This window comes from Pogoniulus pusillus, chromosome 11 (assembly GCF_015220805.1).
Source record: "Pogoniulus pusillus isolate bPogPus1 chromosome 11, bPogPus1.pri, whole genome shotgun sequence".
Lineage (NCBI taxonomy): Eukaryota > Metazoa > Chordata > Aves > Piciformes > Lybiidae > Pogoniulus > Pogoniulus pusillus.
In genome coordinates this window covers 26472559-26494607 of record NC_087274.1, presented here as the reverse complement: position 1 = coordinate 26494607, position 22049 = coordinate 26472559, and the positions used below count along the sequence as shown (strand labels likewise).

The window sequence follows — 22049 nt, the reverse complement described above, 5'->3', positions numbered from 1 at the left end:
ACCTGATTGATTCTATGATTCTATCACCCAACCCTGTCCAGTCAACCAGACCATGGCACTAAGTGCCTCATCCAGTCTTTTCTTGAACACCTCCAGGGATGGCAACTCCACCACCTCCCTGGGTAAACTGTCATCACCTCCACAGCCATGGATATCTGCTACAAGTGAAGCACAGGATTCTCCTCATGGTGATGCCTACCATGACTGCAGCCATGAGTCTATTTCTGGTTTTCCCAGTCAGCCCTTTTGAGTCGAGGCTTGGATAATGCAGCATCCTTCAAATCCTAACTCTTGGTTATGTGCACATAATCAACTTCTAGTTTCTTCTGTCACTGTTCAAGTTTCTCTGGAACCATCAGTCCCTCTCAGCAAGACTCCTGTCCTGTGTCTTCTTCAGCACCATGATCTAATAAGTATGTGTGTTCCTCTGTGGGTCTCCATGGCTTCTTACTCACTGTGTCCTGTCTGTTACAACCCTTCTTCAGAGAAGTGAGCAGCTTAACATACCCTCTGGTGGCCCCTTGCCTCTGTGTCTCTAGCCTCAGGTGTCAGTAAATCTGCAACAAACCCTTGCTGTTCTCCAGGCCTCTAGTTTGAGTTATGCAGCAGCAGCAGCAAGGCAGTGTTGTCTTTTGTATTGTTACCCTAGATTCAGCATTCTTCAGTCTTAATTCTTTGGCTCAGGAAGATCCTCAGGTAAGATCTGCTTTCTTATCAGATTCTCTTTTTCCTCCTGGCTCTGGACAGATGCTTTCTCAAGTGTATGGATAGCTTTCTGCCAGGTTCTTCAGGAATTTCCTGCAGATATTCTGCCAGAGGTTGCTGCAGGAAATCCTTTATGATGTCAATCTTCCTAATTGTGAACTCACCATCTCAGATTGCCGCTTTGTCCTCTTATTCAAGTACTTGATTCAAAAGAGCTGTGAACTTTTGACCTGGAATCACTAAGAAGGCCAACTCTAAAAGTCTTCAATGACCAGAGTGACTGAATTAAGTGGGAATTGCAGATGGAAAACACTAAGTGTTACATTATCCAGTATTTTCTGTTTCTTATCCTATAGTGAGCAGTGCAAAGTCCATGTTATCCAAAGGGACAATGTGAGCCTCTGCAAATCTAAAGACTGTGTGCTCACTGAAGGTTTGAAACCATATGCTGTTGTATTTTTTCCTCTTCAGAAACCTGAGTTGCCATAAGGATTTGTTTAAGTCTGATTGCATTCAAGGTCTATCTGTTTATCGCTCAGAGTATCATCTCTATTGCATCAGCAATGTGTATAGGCTTGGCTAAAATTAGTGTTTGGGCCAACCAAGAGAAAATCTGTGCCTCTGCTGATTTTCAGAGTGTTTGAATATCATCATCATAATGAAAGGCTCTTCTCCAGGAAGATACAGAGAAGTATGTCATGTTCTCAAAGATTGTCAATCAAAGCATTTTCCATGGCTAAAAATGTCCTCGTTCCTCTCCACAACTCCCTGAAAGGAGGTTGGAGCCAGGTGGGAATTGGTCTCTTCTCCCTAGTAACAAATGATAGGATGAGAAGAAATGGCCTCAAGTTGCACCAGGAGAGGTTTAGGTTGGACATTAGAAGAAACTTCTTCCCTGAAAAGGTTCTCAAAGACTGGAACAGGCTGTCCAGGGAGATGGTTGAATCCCCATCCCTTGGAAGTGTTTCAAAGAGGCAGAGATGTAATGCTGAGGGCCATGGTTTAGACCCAGCTTTGGCAGAGTTAAAGTATGGTTGGACTGGGTGATCTTAAAGGGCTTTTCCAACCAAAATCATTCTATGAGTCTATGATTTCTGGTTGAAGATAAAATCCCTTCAGCGCTCCTGTTCCTACCTTACAAGTCTGTAGTTATTAAATGATTATTGACTTTAAATGCATTTTCTGTGGGCATGACAACTGACATAAGTTTCAACTGAAAATGTGTGATTCTGCTTTGTTTGCTCAGGAAGGAGATTCCACCTGAAGAAGTGAAACACTCAGACAGAGAGCAAGCAAAGCGAATCGTTTACTCTGTGGTATATGGAGCAGGTAGGCATTTTCAGACCAAAAAATCCCAACCAGCTACAACAGATTTAACTTCCTACATCATTTATATCAGCAAAGTGAATTTGTAAAGGTGAATACAAGTTGGGCAGAATATTACAACTTTAGTTTTATCACAGATTATTAAATGATCCAATTAGTGCAGCCACACTGACACAGGCAAAGCTGACTCTGATCTTTGCATTTATTTGCTGCTGGTGTAACCAAAGCAGTTATCTTTGTCTAAAGTGAATTTAATTTTGAGTGGGTTTTGCAGTAGATAAACATAGTTGAGAATAACTAAAATTTAATTCACTGGAATTAAGTCAAAAACTCCGATATTGTCTCAAAATATATTTATAGAATCACAGAATGGCTGAGGTTGGAAGTGACCTCTGAAGGTCACCAGATCCAATCACCCTGCTCAAGCAGGGACATCTAGAGCCACTTGCCCAGGACCATGTCCAGACAGCTTTGGAATGTCTCCAAGGATAGAGACTCCATAATCCTCATCATTCTATGATTCTGTGGTAAAAAATTAAGAAAGAAGAATCTCACTGTGTCTAGGAGTTGATACCTTAATCAAATATTGAGAGGAGACAAGTGTCTTTTGCTTTCTCTGAGCAATTCAATTCACCTTCTTTGGCCTTGGCCAGCTTGTAAAACTAAGGCAACCTAAACCTCTCTAAGGAGGAACAGTCCTTAGAATCATCCATGAGGAATTAATGACAATATGTCCAAGCCCTAGACTGGCACAGAGGAATGTCAAGCTGAAAAGCAGAGAAAGCAACAACATTTATAGTTTTGGAAGATGGCATTGCAGAGTGGAGAGCATTGAAACTCACAGGCTGCTCCTAACTATTCCCAGGTAACTCCAGGAAAGTGCTCAGAGAAGCTTTAGTCAACTCCTGAGCCTAGAGCTATGTCCAGTTCTGGGCTCCTCAGTTCAAGAGAGATGTTGAGACACTGGAACTTGTCCAGAAAAGGGCAATAAAGCTGGTGAGGGGCCTGGAGCACAGCCCTTTGAGGAGAGACTGAGGGAGCTGGGGGTGTGCAGCCTGCAGAAGAGGACGCTCAGGGCAGAGCTCATTGCTGTCTACAACTACCTGAAGGGAGGTTGTAGCCAGGTGGGGTTGGTCTCTTCTGCCAGGCAACCAGCAGCAGAAGTCTCAACTTGTGCCAGGGGAGGTCTAGGCTAGATGTTAGGAGGAAGTTGTTGGCAGAGAGAGTGATTGGCATTGGAATGGGCTGTCCAGGGAGGTGGTGGAGTTGCCATCCCTGGATGTGTTCAAGAATAGAATAGAATCAACCAGGCTGGAAAGTGCCACGGTCTAGTTGACTGGATAGGGCTGGGTGCTAGGTTGGACTGGATGATCTTGGAGGTCTCTTCCAACCTGGTTGATCCTGTGATCTGATGTAATTACAAGGCTGTACATTCCCCAGTTTTTGCTTTCCAGGAACTGCATTTTGCTGGAACCTTTCAGACTTCCTTACTGATATGGTAATTTCATTTTCCTATTACTTTATGCAATACTTTGTTCAGCATATAAGTATCTCTTTAAATGGCTAACATGGTCAAACATAGATGTTGTGAGTCTCTAAGGAAGCCATAGCCATCTCTGAGCTGTTGCCAGTGTGTGCCTTAGCAGATAGAATTGTTATTTGCTGACCCAGGAAGAAAATCCCAATTCATTAGATGTCAAACAAAAATGCAGACCTATAATAACTCAGCAAGAGTCACCCTGGCTGTCATGTGAATTCTTTCTACTAGTACTTTGTCCAGACAGATGATCCTGCAGCTCAGTGCATATCCTGTCATGACTGGGAACAAAATGCTCCAGAACTGTTCTGCAGTGCACATCAGAGTGACAGTGATGGCATTTTGGTGGCTGAAATCTTCTCTTGTACAAAAATGCTAGAGAATTTTTTGTGACACGTTGCTGTGACAATAACTATTCTGTGCCTTTGGTGCCTTCTGATGTCGCCTCTCAACTTATGTTCTTGTGCAGAGACAGAGCAGGGTTTGTGTTGCTGTGCAGCTGACATAAATATCTCTGTCTTTCAAACCTCCTATGACTAATGTTGATGTTTTATTTTTGCTGGAGCTGTTTGGTTCATAAATGGGCTTAAACTGTACCCCTTAGGTGAAATCTTCACACTCTGGAAAACTGTCTTCAGCTTTCCCCCATCTTTTCTGATCAATGCTCTTAGATCTCACATAGAATCACAGAAAGGCTCAAGTTATAAGGGACCTCAAAGATCACCTACTCCAACCTCTCCATCGTGGGCAGACAGATCTCTCTATTAGACTTGGCTGCTCAGTGCTTCATCCAGCCTGACCTTGAACACCCCCAGGGAGGAGGCATCCACAGCCTCCCTAGGCAACCTGTTCCAAAGTCTCACCACCCTTGTACTGAAGAATTTCACCCTAAGATCCAGTCTAACCCTGCTCTCCCTCAGCTTCAAACCAATCCCCCATGTCCTGCCCTGATGCAAAGTCCCTCTGCAGCATTCCTGTAGGATCCCTTCAGGTATTGGAAGTCAGCTCTATGGTCTAGTCAGAGTCTTCTCTTCTCTAAGCTAAGCCATTCTATGAATTAGTGACTTCTATGATTCTGTGATTTCTGTTCTGCTTTATTACCTACTAAAGCTTATTTCTTTACCACCAGGTAAGGAACGCCTTGCTGACTGCCTGGGAACTACTCCTCTTCAAGCCAGCCAGTTCATAGAGAGTTTTATGCAGAAATACAAGACATTACATGACTTTACAAGAAGAACCATTGAAGAATGCAGAAACAAAGGTAAGCTGAAGTCTGTAAGCATGTTTTTGTTTATTGATCAATGGGAGAGACAAAGATTCAACTTAACCCAAATTCAGTTATGGGAAAAGGGAAAAAAATGGATTTTATTTCCTGGTGAACCAGGTTTTTCTCCCTTTTAATTCTAAAAGGAGCTGGCTAAACCTGTCTGCCCTTTCTCAGAATGATGCTAACAGAATAAGACACCTGTTCTCAGAGTGAACCCTACTGCATGTCAAGTCACACTGCATCATTTTGACATGTGATGTACTCCAACACAAAACAGCCCAAGGAATCTCTTCCTTAATAAACACCCTACATGGCTGCTGGACCATGGAAGTTCAGCCAGTCAGTCAAAGAGTCAATTTGCAGAGCCCATTCATTTTAACAGATCTTTTTTTTTGCATCAGTCAGAATTTATGTTCTTGAAATTCAGGTGGTATCTGTGGTGACAGATGTGTGCAGAGCAGAGCAGGCAGCTGCAGACTCTTCCCCCATCAAATTTGTTGTTAGTCTACATATTCATTTATATTTAGGGAATCCTAGGAGCGTAGTAATTAGAGGAGAGAAAAATAGAGCAGCTTGAAATATTGTCTTTTAACAGCTAATTAGCAGGACTGTCATAATCAATTTACTTTTTTGCTCTTGTTTCTTAGTAAGGGTAGACAGTTCTAAGGCATTTCGTAGCAATAGTAAATTTCTAATTCCCTATGGTTGTGTGGGTAAGTTTTAGGATAGATGCACAGAACAGATTTTCAGTCATGAAACTGGATAATTTATTTCCCTCCCCCCTTTTTTCCTACTTTGTAGGGCTTAAAAATCTCCTGAAAGCATGGCTTGTGATCATGCAGTTGCATTCCTTTGTTCAGTAATGTTACTAAAGAAAAATGAAGTGACTGAAAATCTATTTTCAGCTGTAGTTGAAGCCAAATGTATCTAGTAAGATGTTGCATAGAATCATAGAATGGCTCAGGCTGGAAGGGACCTGAGAGATCATCTCCTCCACCCTCCCCACCATGAGCAGGGACACCTCTCAGCTAGACTCGGCTGCTCAAGGCCTCATAGGAGCACAGGATGTTAGGGCTTGGAAGGGACCCAAAGAGATCATCGAGTCCAACCTCCCTGCCGGAGCAGGACAATCCTATCTAACACAGATCACAGAGGAACACATCCAGACAGGCCTTGAAAGGCTCCAGAGAAGGAGACTCCACAACCTCTCTGGGGAGCCTGCTCCAGTGCTCCGTGACCCTTACAGTAAAGAAGTTCCTCCTCGTGTTGAGGTGGACCCTCTTTTACTGCAACTTACACCCATTGCTCATAGTCCTATCCCAGGCAGCAAGTGAGCAGGGCCTGTCCCCTGCCTCCTGGCCAGCCCTCAGATGCTTATAAACATTTATCAAATTCTCTCTAAGTCTTCTTTTCTCCAGACTAAAAATCCCCACCTGGCTACAACCTCCCTTCAGGTAGTTGTAGACAGTGATGAGGTCTGCCCTGAGCCTCCTCTTTTCCAGGCTGCGCACCCCCAGCTCCCTCAGCCTCTCCTCACAGGGCTGTGCTCCAGGCCCCTCACCAGCTTCATCACCCTTCTCTGGACACATTCCGGCATCTCAATGTCTCTCTTGAATTGAGGAGCCCAGAACTGGACACAGGAATCAAGGTGTGGCCTGACCAGTGTTGAGTACAGGAGAAGAATAACCTTTTTGTCCTACTGGCCACACTGTTCTTGACCCAGGCCAGGATGCCACTGGCTCACTTGGTCACCTGAGCACACAATGAAAAAGTTTGTAATGATATATTTTTAGCACAGATCATTTTCTCTTAAAATAAGGGAAGATGGTGAGATTTGAAGATAAGCTGAGACAAGGTTTTGTCTGTGTTACTCTCACATCTCTTTCCCCCTCTCAACTCCTTGCAGTTACCCTGCAAAACAGTTGTTTTGACAGAAATACAACCTGAAGCTCTACCTGCATTTTCTTCTATTCCTTTTAAACTAAAAACCCCACCACACTGGAGGATGAAGAAATTTGGCTGTGAAAGGGGCATGAAAATACTACATAAAGAAAATGATAGAAGAAGTTAGAACTTTGTGATTTTTTTTTTCCTCCAAAACTTGGGGAAATATTCATTAATGATTTAATTACTCTACAAATTGATTTTTTTTTTCTCTGCTATTCCCAAGTAAACTATTCATTGCATGGAAAGCTCTAATTATGGCTGCTAATAGATAGCTAATTCTGCTAGGTATTTATAGTTCCAGCTCCCACAGAGAGAGTTTGCTGGTGTTTCAAGCAGGCACTCCTGCTGGAACTGCAACTTTAATGAACACAAGTTTTCCTTGCCTTGCATCTGCCAATTCTCTGAATGAAATCATTCTTAGCCCCAAAATACAGTAAGTATGAAAAGTTTAAATATGAGAAGCTCTGAATGTTTTCAGAGGGCTCTATAACTCCCTGAAAGGAGGTTGGAGTGAGGTGACAGTTGGTCTCTTCTCCCTAGTATGAGGTGATGGAGAAGAAATGGCCTGAAATTGTTCCAGGGGAGGTTTAGGTTGGAGATTAGGAAGAAATTTCTTTGCTGCAAAAGTGGTCAGGGATTGGAAGAGGCTGCCCAGGGAGGTGATGGAGTCACCATCCCTTGAGGTGTTCAAGAAATGTTTGGACATGGCACTTTGGGACATGTTTTGGTGGCCATGGTGGTGATGGGTGGACTCAACAATCTTAGAGGTCTTTCCCAGCCCCAACAACTCCATGATTCTATGTTCCATGGAAGCAGGCAGCACAGAATTACAACACTCCATACTATCTTCAACAAGAAATGTGGAGATTGTACCTTGATGATTCTAAGAACACTGATTTCTCTTCACACCCTGCAAGGTTATGTGGTCTCCATGATGGGACGTAGAAGACCCCTGGCTAATATCAATGCCCAGGATTACAAACTGCGCACTCAAGCAGAGAGGCAGGCTGTCAATTTTGTTGTTCAAGGTAAAAAAATCTTCCCTCCCTACCTTCCTCCTTACCTCCCCAGCTCTTTGTGCTTGGCTTTACTGGTAATCTCAAAAGAATGAGTGCTCTAGGTGTCCACTAGAGTACCTCACTGAGGCAGGAGTTTGGTGTGAAAGAGAAGTCATTGAATATTCTATAGAAATAATAGAGTGGAACATTTATAGAAAGTATTTATTTTATCTACCACCTTCACTGCCAAGAATTTCTTTCTAATATCCAATCTAAATCTCCCCTCTTCAAGCTTCAACCCATTCTCTCTCATTCTATCACTACAAGCCTTTGTAGAAAGTCCCCCTCCAGCTCTCCTGGAGCCCCTTCAGTTACTGGAAGGCTGCTCTAAGGTCTCCTTGAAGCCTTCTCTTCTCCAGCTCAACTGCCCCAACTCTCTTGACCTGTCCCCAGAGGGGAGTTTCTCCAGCCCTCTGATCATGTTTATGGCCTCCTCTGGATGCACTCCAGCAGTTGGATGTCTTTCTTGTGCTGGAGGCACCAGAACTGAATACAGTGCTGCAGGTGGGGTCTCAGCAGAGCAGAAGGGCAGAATTCCATTGTCCTGCTGTTCTCACTGCTTTGATGCAGCCCAGCCCAGCTTTTTGGGCTGCCAATGACCATTGCTGGCTTCTGGTGAATTTTTCATCAGCTGACCCCCCCAAGTGTTTCTCTTCCAGCCTGCTCTGAAGCCACTCCTCACCCAGCCTGGATCTGTGCTTGGGATTGCGTGGCTAACAGTTATGCTCAAGCGATGACTGCCATGGTGTTGTAGGCACCCAAGTGTAGAATTGGAAAACACCCTTCTGAAATTTGCAACAGATTGCTTGGGGCACTGGGCTTGTCTGCACAACCTTATCCAGAGCCTTATGGGCAGGTCAGATGGGTTTCCATCTAGCTGGCCAGCAGCCCTCTCCAGCTGAAGGCACAGGGCTTGAGTCCTGCTGAGTGTACGCTGCAGCACCAATAAAGCCACACAGGCTTGTGAGCAGAGCTTGCTTGTGTCCATCTGTCCAGAGAGCTTGGAGCTGAGGCAGAGCTATCAGAGGACTGTCCACCCTACAGCAATAAGATTATCCTATTTCATTATCAGTTCCAACAACAGCAAGAGGGCAAACCTGCTGAAAAAGAGTGCAGCTGTTATTCCAAACATATCCTATTAGAAGGTGTGGTGAAGCAAGGATTAAAAACAAAACTCTGAAAGATTCAATATTCCCAAATTAAAATTAATTGCCATTGCATTCTGGACTACAATGAGCTTTTAATTTCAGGATTTCAGCTAAGAGATAATATTTTATGAGTGGAATTAATGCTAAAACATTTTATCACAGTCTGCTAAACTGGATTTAATAAATGTGCTTTATAATTATGTCTAATGTATTATTATATAATTATTATAGTATATAATTATATCTAATATATTGTTATCTCCCAGCAGAGGATCCTTGCTCTTTGCCTACCTGGTTGGTTTTTAGCCCTGCTCTGCAAAGAATTCACAATTCATTGAGCTAGGGGATGTGACAAGGAAGATGTCTATGTAGGATGTCTGATGGGACAGGATTATGACTTCCAATGCTTACTTAAGAGATTGCTTCTGCATTTTATCTGCTAAACCTTCATGTAAAATGCATTCAGCCCCTGCTGCATGGCTCAGAGCAGAGCCCCTCACCAAACCTCCAGCCTGGAGAATCATTCTGCCTCTCACTCACCAGAAATACGTCATCTCTTCTGTAACATGGCACTGCTTTCTGCACCACTGCTCTTCCCACCGGGGTGTAATAAATATACATTGCCTCCATGTGGAAATAAAAAGCATAAAATTGAGTTTCCCAGTGGAAATGCAGCACTGAAACAATGTTCTAACCTTTCGTGACATGCAGCTTCAATGGATTGCTAGGCAAATTTTAATCCCTAGTTAGTTAATTTCAGACTTTTGAATAAAAAGCCATTTGTCAGCTCATGGCCATGACTGACAAATTCACCTCGAATTAACTCAGAATTTCATCTTGTTCTTTTCTGGCTTTAATTATTGTTTATTAATCTTATGATCTGGCTCATGGATGCCATGAATCGAATCCGCTGGTTTTGCAATTTATAATTCAGAACCTTCAGGTATTTTTCACTGCTCTGCCATATTTTCAAGGAGAGAATTGTCCTTCCACGTGCTTTAAATTACAAGCAGATTGCTTTTTCTCCTAGGCTCTGCAGCTGATCTCTGTAAGATGGCTATGGTGGAGATCTTTACCTCTGTTGTCAGTTCTCCGACTTTAACAGCCAGGTTAGTAGTGAATGACTTACCCTGCTCAGGTGAGACCTCACCTGGAGTACTGCCTCCAGCTCTAGAGCCCTCAACACAGGAAGAACCTGTAGAGCAGGTGCAGAGGAGGCCACAAAGATGATCATGGGACTGGAACACCTCTGCTCTGAGGACAGGCTGAGGGAGATGGAGTTGTTCAGTCTGGAGAAGAGAAGGCTCCAGGGAGAACTTAGAGCTGCCTTCCAGTACCTTAAGGTTTGCAAAGGCCTGCAGTGACAGGACAAGGGACAATGGTTTGAAATGAGAGAAGAGCAGATTTAAGTTGGATGTTAGGAACAAGTTCTGCATCATGAGGGTGGTGGAACACTGGAACAGGTTGCTCAGGGAGGTAGTTGAGACCCCATCCCTGGAGATCGTCAAGGTCAGGCTCAGCAAGGCTCTGGATCTAGTGGAGGATGTGCCTGCTGACTGTGATGTGGTTGGACTATATGACCTTTGGAGATCCCTTCCAATTCAAGCCATTCTGTGATTCTGTGTTTCTGTGACTGCAATACTCTTTCATTTTAAAGCACAATCATTGAAATTAGTGTTTCTGACATTTTAAGCAACTGCAGGAATATTATGTGTGCCTCTGAATCTTTTAACAAGCAAGGACTTGTGGGATGGTTTTATACATTCAAACTTGTGTCTTTGTGCTTAAATGGTTGGCTCTCTAAATCCATCCCAAGGCAATAAAGTGCCCTGGGGCCATTGAAACTCAGTCAGATCCAGTTCAGTGGCAGTTCCACATCTTTGAAATCAAGCCCTCTGATCATATCCTTCCTCTATTTTGATTGCATTGTACAATGGGAATTGAACATTCAATGGGCTGGGAAAAACCCAGGAATCAGGAAACCAGTGCTCAAGTAAAATAAATGCACTGAGGTTTTTGTTCTTGTATAGATGGCTTTCCTTTGCTACAGAAAAGCTAGGTCATCATGATTCTTTTCTGCTGTGACTGCTCATAGTTGGGTAGGAGATCATAGAATGTCCTCAAGATTTTTATGCCACTAGCAGAAATAATGAAGTCTGCTTTTCCTGGACTAAAGGCTGGAGGGGCTGGTGCAGAGAGTCAGCCAGTCAGCATTATTATTTGCTGCAACAGAAATAGACTTTGAAGGCAAACCTTCAAACCTGCCAAAAAAAACTCAACCAAACAAAAAACCAAACAAGTGGATTCTCATCTTTTGTAATACATTAGTGAACAATCCAGCAGAACATCAATGTTTGCAGCAAAAGGCCAGATAAAAGCAGAGTTAGCAGGCAGTGCAGAAGATCAGTGCTTCTGAGGAGAGTAAATGATGACACCTTAGCTGTAGCAACCATGGTTTGAGGATTTCAGTGGGAGTTTAGGTCAGTGCAAAGTAGCAGCCTTCCAAACAGGCTTTGCCCTTAGGTGTAGCACCTCACCCAGCCAATGCCCTGTGTGTGCTTGTCTTGTCTTTCTTTGACCAATGTTTCAAAATGCCATTCCTAATTACAAATAGCTGAATTCATAGGTGGAGTCACTCCTGTGCCCAACATAAAGCTTGTTCTAAGTGTTGTTGAAAGGTCTCAAGCAAAATGCTGTTGAACTATTACAAAACAACCCAAGAAATGAGTGGTCTGCTGGCGCAAATCTGAAGTGGGAAATAGTTCTTTGGTGGAGATACTGCAGGCATTCAACCATCCATTTCTGTCTGAATTGTTGGATCATCAAATGTAGCATACTGCAGGGTACATTTTGAGGCAATTCTCTTGCTGAAAAGGAGACTGAGAAGAGACCTCATTCCTCTCTACAATTCCCTGAAAGGAGGTTGGAGCCAGGTGGGGGATTGGTCTCTTCCCCCTAGTGATGAGTGATAGAATGGCCCCAGATTGCATCAGGGGAGGTTTAGGTTGGACATTAGGAGAACCTTTTTCCATTCTCAAAGACTGGAACGGGCTGCCCAGGGAGGTGGCTGAGTCCCTGTCCCTAAAGGAGTTTCAGAGAGGCAGAGATGCAGTGCTGAGGACCTTGGTTCATCTCCAGCCTTGGTAGAGTTAGAGAATGGTTGGACTGGATGATCCTAAAGGGCTTTTCCAACCAAAAGGGTTCTTTGAGTCCATGATTTGATTTTTTTCTGCTGCCTGAGTTGTGTAAAGAGTCCAGAATCTGGCAGCTGTGATCTGGTTGAAAATTGCTGTAGCAGGCTTGAGTGAAGTCAGTGACAGAGCAGCTGCCTGACAAGCAGCCAACAGTCTAATAGAGGGGGCAAGTGGGGGTGGTGAGAGTGCAAAGGACATTCTCCCTTCCGCAGTTCCTACCTATCACACAAGTCTTTAGGTTCAATAACTGGCTGCTTGTTGTAACTCTGAGAAAGCCAAACTTTTGTGACTAATGCTGTGTCTCATAAAGCTTGTCAGTGTTCTCTTCTCTTGCAGAAAAGTTTTCTTGGGTTGCCCTTTCTCAGAACTATCTCTTTTAAAGGAGCAGTGTCACCAGATGGGCAAGGAGGGGACACGGGGTAGTACTGAAGTATTGCACATGGAATTACCTTGTGCTGTGAAAGCAGAAGGGAATGGCTAAGCTAGACATCAGGAAAGTGTCACTGCCCGACCTTAACTCCTATCACAAATGTCACAGCCAGGAAAGGCAAAGCCTGGAAGGACATGTAAAAAAGAGACCGTTTTAAACTGGAATGTGGATCTGCTGCCAGCCCTTAACAGCTGGATGGCTTTGCCAAAGGAGAGCCTTTTCATAGTCACTAATGGCTCCTTGCTGCAATATTTAGTAGGTACTTACACGCCAAGCTTGTCAGGAAAGCACCACCAGTGCATTTATACACTCTGAACCTGGATGGATGGTGGCATTTGAAAGCATCGCTGTGGTCCTGCCAAAAGAGGATGGGACCGAAACTTGTCTGCCAGGTGGCACTCAGTTATTGTTGCAGCAGTCTGTTCTCTGGTTTTCTTATCAATCAAGTCAGGATAATGATCCTGACATCCTTTGTACAGTGCTTTGACAAATATTGTTCAAAGGAAGCATGTGCACAAGTGGTGCTGTTGTGGTAGCAGTAGGAATGCACAGCAGCTCTTCCAGGATGGGAAATACAATCAGTCCCCTGTTGTCATCACATCAGATCATGTTCATGCCAAAGATAGCACACTGCTATCTTTGCTTACATCTTCACTCCCTTGTTGAGTTGTTAAGTTTTGGTTGTTTGTTTGGAGGTTCCCCCCCCCCATTTTTGAGCTTCTAATTTTGGAAGCAGATTTTTCACTGTGAACAGCATAGCAAAGAGAAATGTGTTTCGTGTGTGCTTTAGAACTGATCTGGAACCTGAGATTTTCACAGGCAGGCAGTGCCCTGTTAGCCAAGCAGTGCCTAACAGTCAGCATTTTGTCTTCCTTACCTCCAAAATAAAGTTTTTAAGAAAGAAGGAAACTCTAGATGAAATCATAGAATCATAGAATCAACCAGGTTGGAAGAGACCTCCAAGCTGATCCAGTCCAACCTAGCACCCAGCCCTGTCCAGTCAACCAGACCATGGCACTAAGTGCCTCATCCAGGCTTTTCTTGAACACCTCCAGGGATGGTGACTCCACCACCTCCTTGGGCAGCCCATTCCAATGGCAAATCACTCTAGCCTCAATTTGCAGGTGTGCTTGTAATCTTCTCTACTGACAGCCCTGCAGCCATGTTTCATGCTCTGAAAGCTCTTCAGCTGTGGGCAAGCCCTGACCCACCAGAGGGAAGCTTTGTTTTTGTACAACTAGTGCTCAGGAGATTTTCAGTCACTGTGGTAGACAGGAAATTTTCAGCCATTGTTGGCACATCTGATACAGCATTTGGAAGTCAGGGAAAGGTACTCAAGGCACATTTTCATGACTCCTCAGCAGAGAGGCCCTCTTGATGAAGTGGTGCAGTCCACTATGATTGATGAATAGCTGTTCTGGCAGCTAGCAATCTCATCTTTCTCGTTGTGTTTTTTCATCTTTTGATTCAAATGCCAGCCTGGCAACTCCTGCTGTTGACAATAAAGAGGCAATCAGTTACTTGGAAATAATTTTACAGAAATGAGAAGTAGCAAGGGTCATAGTCTGGAGAACTGGGCTAGGGAGGAGCTGCTGAGGGAGCTGGGCTTGTTTAATCTGGAGAAAAGGAGGCTGAGGGGAGACCTCATGGCTCTCTGCAACTCCCTGAAAGGAGGTTGGAGCTAGGTGGTGTTTGGTCTCCTTTGCCTAGTAACAAGTGACAGGATGAGAGGAAGTAGCCTCAACCAGGAGAGGTTTAGGCTGGATGTTAGAGGAAACTTCTTCCCAGAAAAGATTCTCAAAGACTAGAACAGGCTGCCCAGGGAGGTGGTTGAATTCCCATCCTTGGGGCGGGGGGGAATTTCAGAGAGGCAGAGATGTGGTGCTAAGTGACATGGTTCAGCACCAGCCTTGGAAGAGCTGGAGAATGGCTGGACTGGATGATCCTAAAGGGCTTTTCCAACCTAAACAATTCTATGAAATGCAATCCATGTGATCAGGATCTGATATTAGTGTTGGGTTATCTACTGGCATCAGCATTACCAGCTCTGCACTGACAAGTAATCAACAAGATATATTCAGACTCCTGCCATATTAGCTAGGCCTTTAGGCTGCTGCTGTACTGCTGATGGCCAAGCTGCTTACTGAAAGTGTGCTGCTGACACAAATTGTCCAAGTGCTACCTTTTGCCTCTCTGCTCCAATTTACAAAACCTCCACACAGTGTTTCCTGCAAGGCAGATGACAGCAAAAGAAAAACCTAAACAAAACAACTAAACCCCTCAAAAAAAACCCCACCCTTCTGAAGGGAAACCAAGGCACAGAGTAGGAGCTGAAGGAGAAGTTTATGGAATTGATGAGAGCAGAAAGGTGCTTAATGAACTCAGGTGGACAGTTGCAGTTATTTTCAGTATTTAAAACATCAGTGGCAGCCACAGAAATTTGGTAAGGAAGAAGGATGCTGGAAAATTGTGGAGGAACTGCTGCCTGTAGCAGTTCTGGTAAAATTATCACTTTGCAAGCTGAGGGTGCACTGATGCTCAAAAAAAGACTGGATGAGGCACTTTGTGCCATGGTCTAATTGACTGGACTGGATTTGGGTGATGGGTTGGACTGGATGATCTTGGAGGTCTCTTCCAACCTTGTTGATTCTATGAATTCCATGGTTTTATGATGTTACCCAAAGTCTAGCTGGCACTACATGGACTTCTCAGAAAGTCACTACAGGTTATAACATCTCAACAACACTCAAATTAAGTTTAACAAGTCTAAAGAGCTGTTGAGTAATTTGATGTGAATCCAACAGTTCAGCTTTCTCACCAGTTCATTGTTCCTTCAGCACTGGACCTCTGCCACAAATGCACAGCTTTACTTCTCAGCATGTCTGGAGCCTACTTAAAGAGACAAGCTCAGTGAAAGGGCAGATATAAAGGAATGATCCAAAAAGGAGCCAGCAGCAAATAAAAGGAGAAGTCACAGCCTGAATTTCTTGGTCTCATCTGCTTTTCAATAGCAGTGAATGTTGGAGGTTTTCATAGAATCCTAGCCTGGCTTAGGTTGGAAGGGAACTCAGAGATCATCTACTCCAACCTCCCTGCCATGGGCAGGGATGCCTCTCAACTAAACTCAGCTGATCAAGGCCTCATCCAACTTGGTCTTGAACACCCCCAGGGAGGAGGCAGCCACAGCCTCCCTGGGCAGCCTATTCCAAAGTCTCACCACCATCACACTGAAGAACCTCTTCCTAAGCTCCTGTCTAACCCTGCTCTCCTTCAGCTTAAACCCATTTCCCCTTGTCCTGTGTCTGGACACCCTTACAAAAAGTCCCTCTGCTGCCTTCCTGGAGGATCCCTTCAGGCACTGGAAGGCAGCTCTAAGGTCTCCCCAGAGTCTTCTTCAAGCTGAACACCCCCAGCTCCCTCAGCCTATCCTCATAGCAGAGCTGCCCCAGCCCTTGGGTCATCTTTGTGGCCTGCTCTGGACTCACTCCAACAGCTCTGTGTCCTTCTTATGAATACCTCTGCTATGACAAGTGGTGCTGTAGATGCTTTCTAAGATCCCTTCCAACCTAAGCCATTTAGTGATTCTATGATTGCTAGTATCAGCAAAAGATTAACACAGTTTGAGTGTAGGATCATTGAGATTTGTAAGAAGAATCAGATCCAGCATCCATCTGGTCCATTCTGGCTGAGTGTGGCCAGTGGCAGATGCTTCAGGAGGAAGGTGTAAGATTCGTAGTAGGATAGCAGTCTGCAGATATTCATCTTGTGGGGATGAGTCTTAAGTTCTGTCACAGAAGATTTAAAATCCTTCCCTCCCAAATAATTTAGTGTCATAATTGCTAGATGTGCTTGTGATCCATACAAGTGGTTGTTACAGGAGCAACCATTCTGGCTTTTGCTGGTGATGCACTTCATTAGACGACTTAAAAGCCAATGTTTTGTTAGCTATTAGCTTATGAAGTGCCAATTTTTTAACTATCACTTTATTAAATACTACTTTATTAAGTATCAATTTGTTAAATATGAAATTATTAAGTACCAATTTCTTAAGTTTTCCAGTCATTGACTTCTTAGTTTTCCATAACAAAACATAAATATCTTTCTATTTGTTAGATGAGAATAGAATAGAATCAGCCAGGTTGGAAGAGACCTCCAAGATCATCCAGTCCAACCTAGCACCCAGCCCTGTCCAGTCAACCAGACCATGGCACTAAATGCCTCATCCAGGCTTTTCTTGAACACCTCCAGGGATGGTGACTCCACCACCTCCCTGGGCAGCCCATTCCAATGTGGTTGGTGTGGGTGTTTTGCTTGTTTGGTTGGGTTTTTTCCTCAGGTTTCCCTATTTATCTGATTGCAAAATGCCTTTTAAAAAGTGTTTTCATTTCTAAACACTTAACAGCTTTTATGCTCTTTGGGACTTTTTGTTTGGTAACTGGATGTGTTCCTGTGTGAGCTGCCCCAGGTGATCCTGCTCTGGCAGGGGGGTTGGACTGGATGATCTTTGGAGGTCATTCCAGCCCCTAACGTTCTGTGACTATACACAAAGCTTTAACCATGTGCTCTCCTGTCTGCAATTTTGAAGTCTCTCATTATCATAGGATCACAGACCCCTTTGGTTTGGAAGAGACCTTTAAAGATCATCTAGATCACAGAATCATAGAATGTTAGGGGTTGGAAGGAACCTCAACAGATCATCCTGTCCAACCCCCCCGCCAGTGCACGATCACCTGGGGCAGGTCACACAGGAACACATCCAGTAACAAAAAAATCCCCAGAAAGCATAAAGGCTGTTAAGTGTTTAGAAGTGAAAGCACTTTTTAAAGGGTATTTTGCAATCAGATAAATAGGGTAACAGAGGAAAAACCCAACCAACCAAAACACCCACACCCACCACATTGGAATAGGCTGCCCAGGGAGGTGGTGGAGTCGCCATCCCTGGGGCAGCTGACACAGGAACACATCCAGGTGGGTTTTGAATGTCTCCAGAGAAGGAGACTCCACAAGGTCTCTGAAGAGCCTGCTCCAGGGCTCTGTCACCCTCACAGTGAAAATGTTTTCCCTTACGTTCACGTGGAACCTCCTCTGCTCCAGCTTGCACCCATTGCCCCTTGTCCTGTCACTGGACATCACTGAGCAGAGCCTGGCTCTGTCCTCCTGACACTGCCCTGCACATCTTTATAAAACATGAGTGAAGTCACTCCTCAGGCTCTTCTCCCAGCTGAAGAGCCCCAGCTCTCTCAGCCTGTCCTCAGCAAGGAAACGTTCCACTGCCTCCAGCAGCTTTGTGGCTCTGTGCTGGACTCTTCCAAGCCGTTCCCTGAGGTCTTTCTTTAACTGAGGGGCCCAGAACTAGACACAATATTCCAGATGCAGCTGCACCAGGGCGGAGCAGAGATCCTGCCCCCCCCCCCCCCCCCCCCCCCTTATTATGCAGTTATAAGTTTTAAATTCAAAGTGAAACATGATGCTACCAATTGGATGGTTATTTTATTGATCAGAAAAGGGGTGACAGAGAAGGAGAATATCTGGGATATAAAGTCTGTTGGTGGTACACTGGAGCATGGGATGAATTTCAATGATCAGGGACATGGTGCTGTTTTAAATAAGAAGCCCATGTGTGAATACAGAATGAGGGATGCTTTATTTCTAGATGCTTGTTGTGCTGCCAAAGGATCATTAATACCCTTTTAAAGGCAAAGTGCTTTTAGTCACTTTTAAAATGTTTATACTTTTTATTATACCTATAGAAAAACTTAACCATTCTCATTGTCTTCTGCTCCCAAGTCGTGCATGACAGGATTGCTTTTGTTTTTAACTAGAGGTTTTATTAAACTAATAAGCTCTGATGGGTCTCAAATAACTCAGCTTTTTCACTCCCCCTCCAAAGAGAATCCTTTGCCTTTAGGGAATCTTTTGTTCAGTTACAATTTAATTCTCATCAGTGCCAAGAAGACCAGCAGCATCCTGATCTGTATTAGGAATGGCAAGACCAGGGAGGTGATTGTCCCCCTTGGTGAGGTCACACCACAGATTAATGATGAATATTTTTATGTATATTGTAAGCTCTTCTAAGAAAGGACTTTGGTATTAGAAAGAATTTCTTGACAGGGAGGGTGGTGAGGCACTGGAATAGGTTGTGGATTCCCACTCCTTGTAGGTGTTCAAGGCCAGGTTGGATGGATTCTTGAGCAGCCTGGGCTAGTGGAAGGTGTCCCTGATCTTGACAGGGGGCTTGTAACTAGGTGATCTTTAAGATGCTCCTCAATTCAAGAGAGATATTGAGATACTGGAACACATCCAGAGAAAGGCAATGAAGCTGGTGAGGGGCCTGGAACACAAACTCTATGAGGAGAGGCTGAGGGAGCTGGGAGTGTGCAGCCTGCAGAAGAGGATGTTCAGGGGGAACCTCATTGCTGTCTGCAACTACCTGAAGGGAGGCTGTAGCCAGGTGGGGGTTGATCTTTTCTGCCAGGCTACCAGCAACAGAACAGGGGGACACAGTCTTAAGTTGTGCTGGGAGAGGTCTAGGCTGGATGTTAGGATGAAGTTGTTGGCAGAGAGAGTGATTGGCATTGGAATGGGCTGCCCAGGGAGGTGGTGGAGTCACCATCCCTGGAGGTGTTCAAGCAAAGCCTGGCTGAGGCACTTAGTGCCATGGTCTGGTTGACTGGCCAGGTCTGGGAGATAGGTTGGTCTGGATGATGTTGGAGGTCTCTTCCAACCTGGTTGATTCTATGAATTCTATGATTCTGTGCCTTCCAACCCAACCCATTCTGTGGCTCTATGAAGTATTCAGAGCTCATGGTGCTCTAATCCTGGCACTACTATGCTACAAGTTATCACCAGTCTATCACATTTCTATTGCCCTGGTTTAATCAATACAATTATTTTCACTTACTCCACTGACTCACAGTATGTTCATATTTAATGTTGCCAGTTCTTTCTGATTTTTATCTTCTTCCATGTCATTTCAATGATTACAAGGAATCTCTTGCTCTAATTAATTTCCTTGCATTAGAAAGAAACTTTTCATGCAGCTTTATTCTCTTGCTACATCTGATCCTGGTCTTTTCATCTCTTTCTTTTTTGTATCCTGTGTCCCAATTTCCTATTAGGACTATGTTAATCTGTTTCATTCTGCTTCTGACTGTGTTGTAAGTGACTAATAATTTAAGAGCTATTATTAGAGCTCACCACACTGTTAGTCAATGTCACATTGTAATTTCAGGCAGCGTGAAACTATCTTAGGATGTTTCCCTGAGAGCTGTGAACAGTTATAAGTAGTAACCAGCTGGATGTTGCAGCCATTTGTAAGGAATTATTTACTGGGATAACTGGCAGGTATTCAGGGAAGTCTGCACTGGGCATTTAATATAAATGTTAGACACAAATTGCAAAGCAATTTGGAAAAGAAATGTGGTAGTGCTTCATGATTTAGGCTCCTACCTACAGTAATTAAAGAGCTAATAAATTAATCCTAGTAGGAATACAGGCTAATCAGACATGCACTCTTTCTGCTGCCTGAGTGAGAGCTACACTCAGGGATTCTATGTGCTAGATTCTACCTCCTCTAAGAGGAGTGGGTTTGATTCAGCCCAATACATTTGGAGTGCTGCATCCAGTTCTGGGGCCCCCAGAACAAGAAAGACATCAAACTGCTGGAGTGGGTCTAGAGGAGGCCATGAAGATGGTCAGAGGGCTGGAGCACCTCTTCTGTGGGGATAGGGTAGGAGAGCTGGGGCTGTTCAGCCTGGAGAAGGGAAGGCTTGGGAGAGACCTTAGAGTGTTATTCCAGTACCTAAAGGGAGCCTACAAGAAAGCAGTGGAGAGACTTTTCACAAGGGCTTGTAGGGATAGAACAAGGGGAAATTAACTGAAACTGGAAGATTTAGACTGGAGGTTAGGAAGAAATGCTTTCCAGTGAGAATGGTGCGACACTGGAACTGGTTGCCTAAGGAGGTTGTGAATGTCCAACCTTTCTAGGTGGTGGTACAGTTGCAATGATCTGGCCCAGCACCCTGTCAAGCTGAGTCTTAAGACTGTCTCATGCAGGGCATTCCACTGCTTCCCTTGGGAGGTGATTCCAATGTCTTATTGTTCTCTTGGGGAAACATTTTCTTCTGGAGCCCAACTGGACTCTCCCCAGCGGTAACTTGTCCCCAGCAGCTCTTGTCTTTTCCATGGGACTCCTGTAAAAAAGGGAAGTTTCCATCCTCTTGATAGCCACCCTTTATGTACTGGCCCATGGGGACCATGGCAGTAAGGTCTCCCCTGAGCCTTCTCTTCTCTTGGCTGAACAGCCTCATCTCTCAGCCTTCCCCACATGGCAGGGCTGCCAGTCCTCTGATGTCACTGCTCTCTGCCTTTAGCAGGGCAGCTCTCCTGCTAGCAGAGGCAATAGACCAGTCTGTGTATCTGTGCCTGCACTACCAGTCTTGAACCCACTTCTTTGTCAGTGTGAGGACATCAACTTTGCCCTGAAGCAAAAAGATGATTTCCTGGAAAGGATTCCAGCCACTGACCAACTAGGAGTTACTACTGGTGTATCAGTGAAACAACTACTCTTACTATTGGCTTAATTTGCATTAGTAAACCTAACTATTTGCAACCACATTTATTCCAGCTCAACATGCATAAACCAGCAGCCTGTCTTAGAATCATAGAATCATCAAATCATAGAATCAATCAGGTTGGAAGAGACCTCCAAGATCATCCAATCCAACACAGCACCCAGCCCTAGCCAGGCAGCTAGACCATGGCACTAAGTGCCTCAGCCAGGCTTTGCTTGAACACCTCCAGGGACGGCGACTCCACCACCTCCCTGGGCAGCCCATTCCAATGCCAATCACTCTCTCTGCCAGCAACTTCCTCCTAACATCCAGCCTAGACCTCCCCAGCACAACTTGAGACTGTGTCCCCTTGTTCTGTTGCTGGTTGCCTGACAGAAGAGATCAACCCCCACCTGGCTACAACTTCCCTCTCTATGATTTATTGCCATTTTCTGCAAATTCCTTTGATTTTAGGTAACACCTTGTCACATCAAATCCCTGGAGAAGCTGCCAAGCACAGCTTGGGGTTATGACCTTCATGTTTTCAGTCTGGGTGGAGTTGCAATCCTTCCAACTCCACTCATGATGTTCGTATTTCCATAGGGTGGTTGATTCACTGCTCCACATCCACTGTGCAGGTGACACTTAGCTGATGATAGGAATTAAAAGAACTTTTACCATTTTCTTGCATGTGGTATCTAAAGTCTCTGGATTTTTTTCAGGTTAATTGCCCAGATTCATGATGAGTTGCTGTTTGAAGTAGAAGATTCTCAAATCCAGGAATTTTCAGGTAAATACAATCTCTCTTCCTTTTTTTTTCCCTTGCCCCCTTTTTTCTCCCTGTAACCTGTGATTCCTCAGAGGATAAAGAATTAACATAGCAAT

General features: G+C 44.4%; 1 protein-coding gene across 1 annotated transcript in view; it reads left to right on the top strand.

The window, feature by feature from the left end:
* POLN (DNA polymerase nu) overlaps positions 1-22049 on the top strand; it is a 68585-nt gene that overhangs the window by 33811 nt on the left and 12725 nt on the right. The window contains 5 exon segments of the mRNA XM_064151567.1: positions 1952-2034; positions 4698-4829; positions 7700-7810; positions 10019-10097; positions 21887-21954. Of these exon segments, the coding sequence (XP_064007637.1) occupies positions 1952-2034; positions 4698-4829; positions 7700-7810; positions 10019-10097; positions 21887-21954 (473 nt within the window).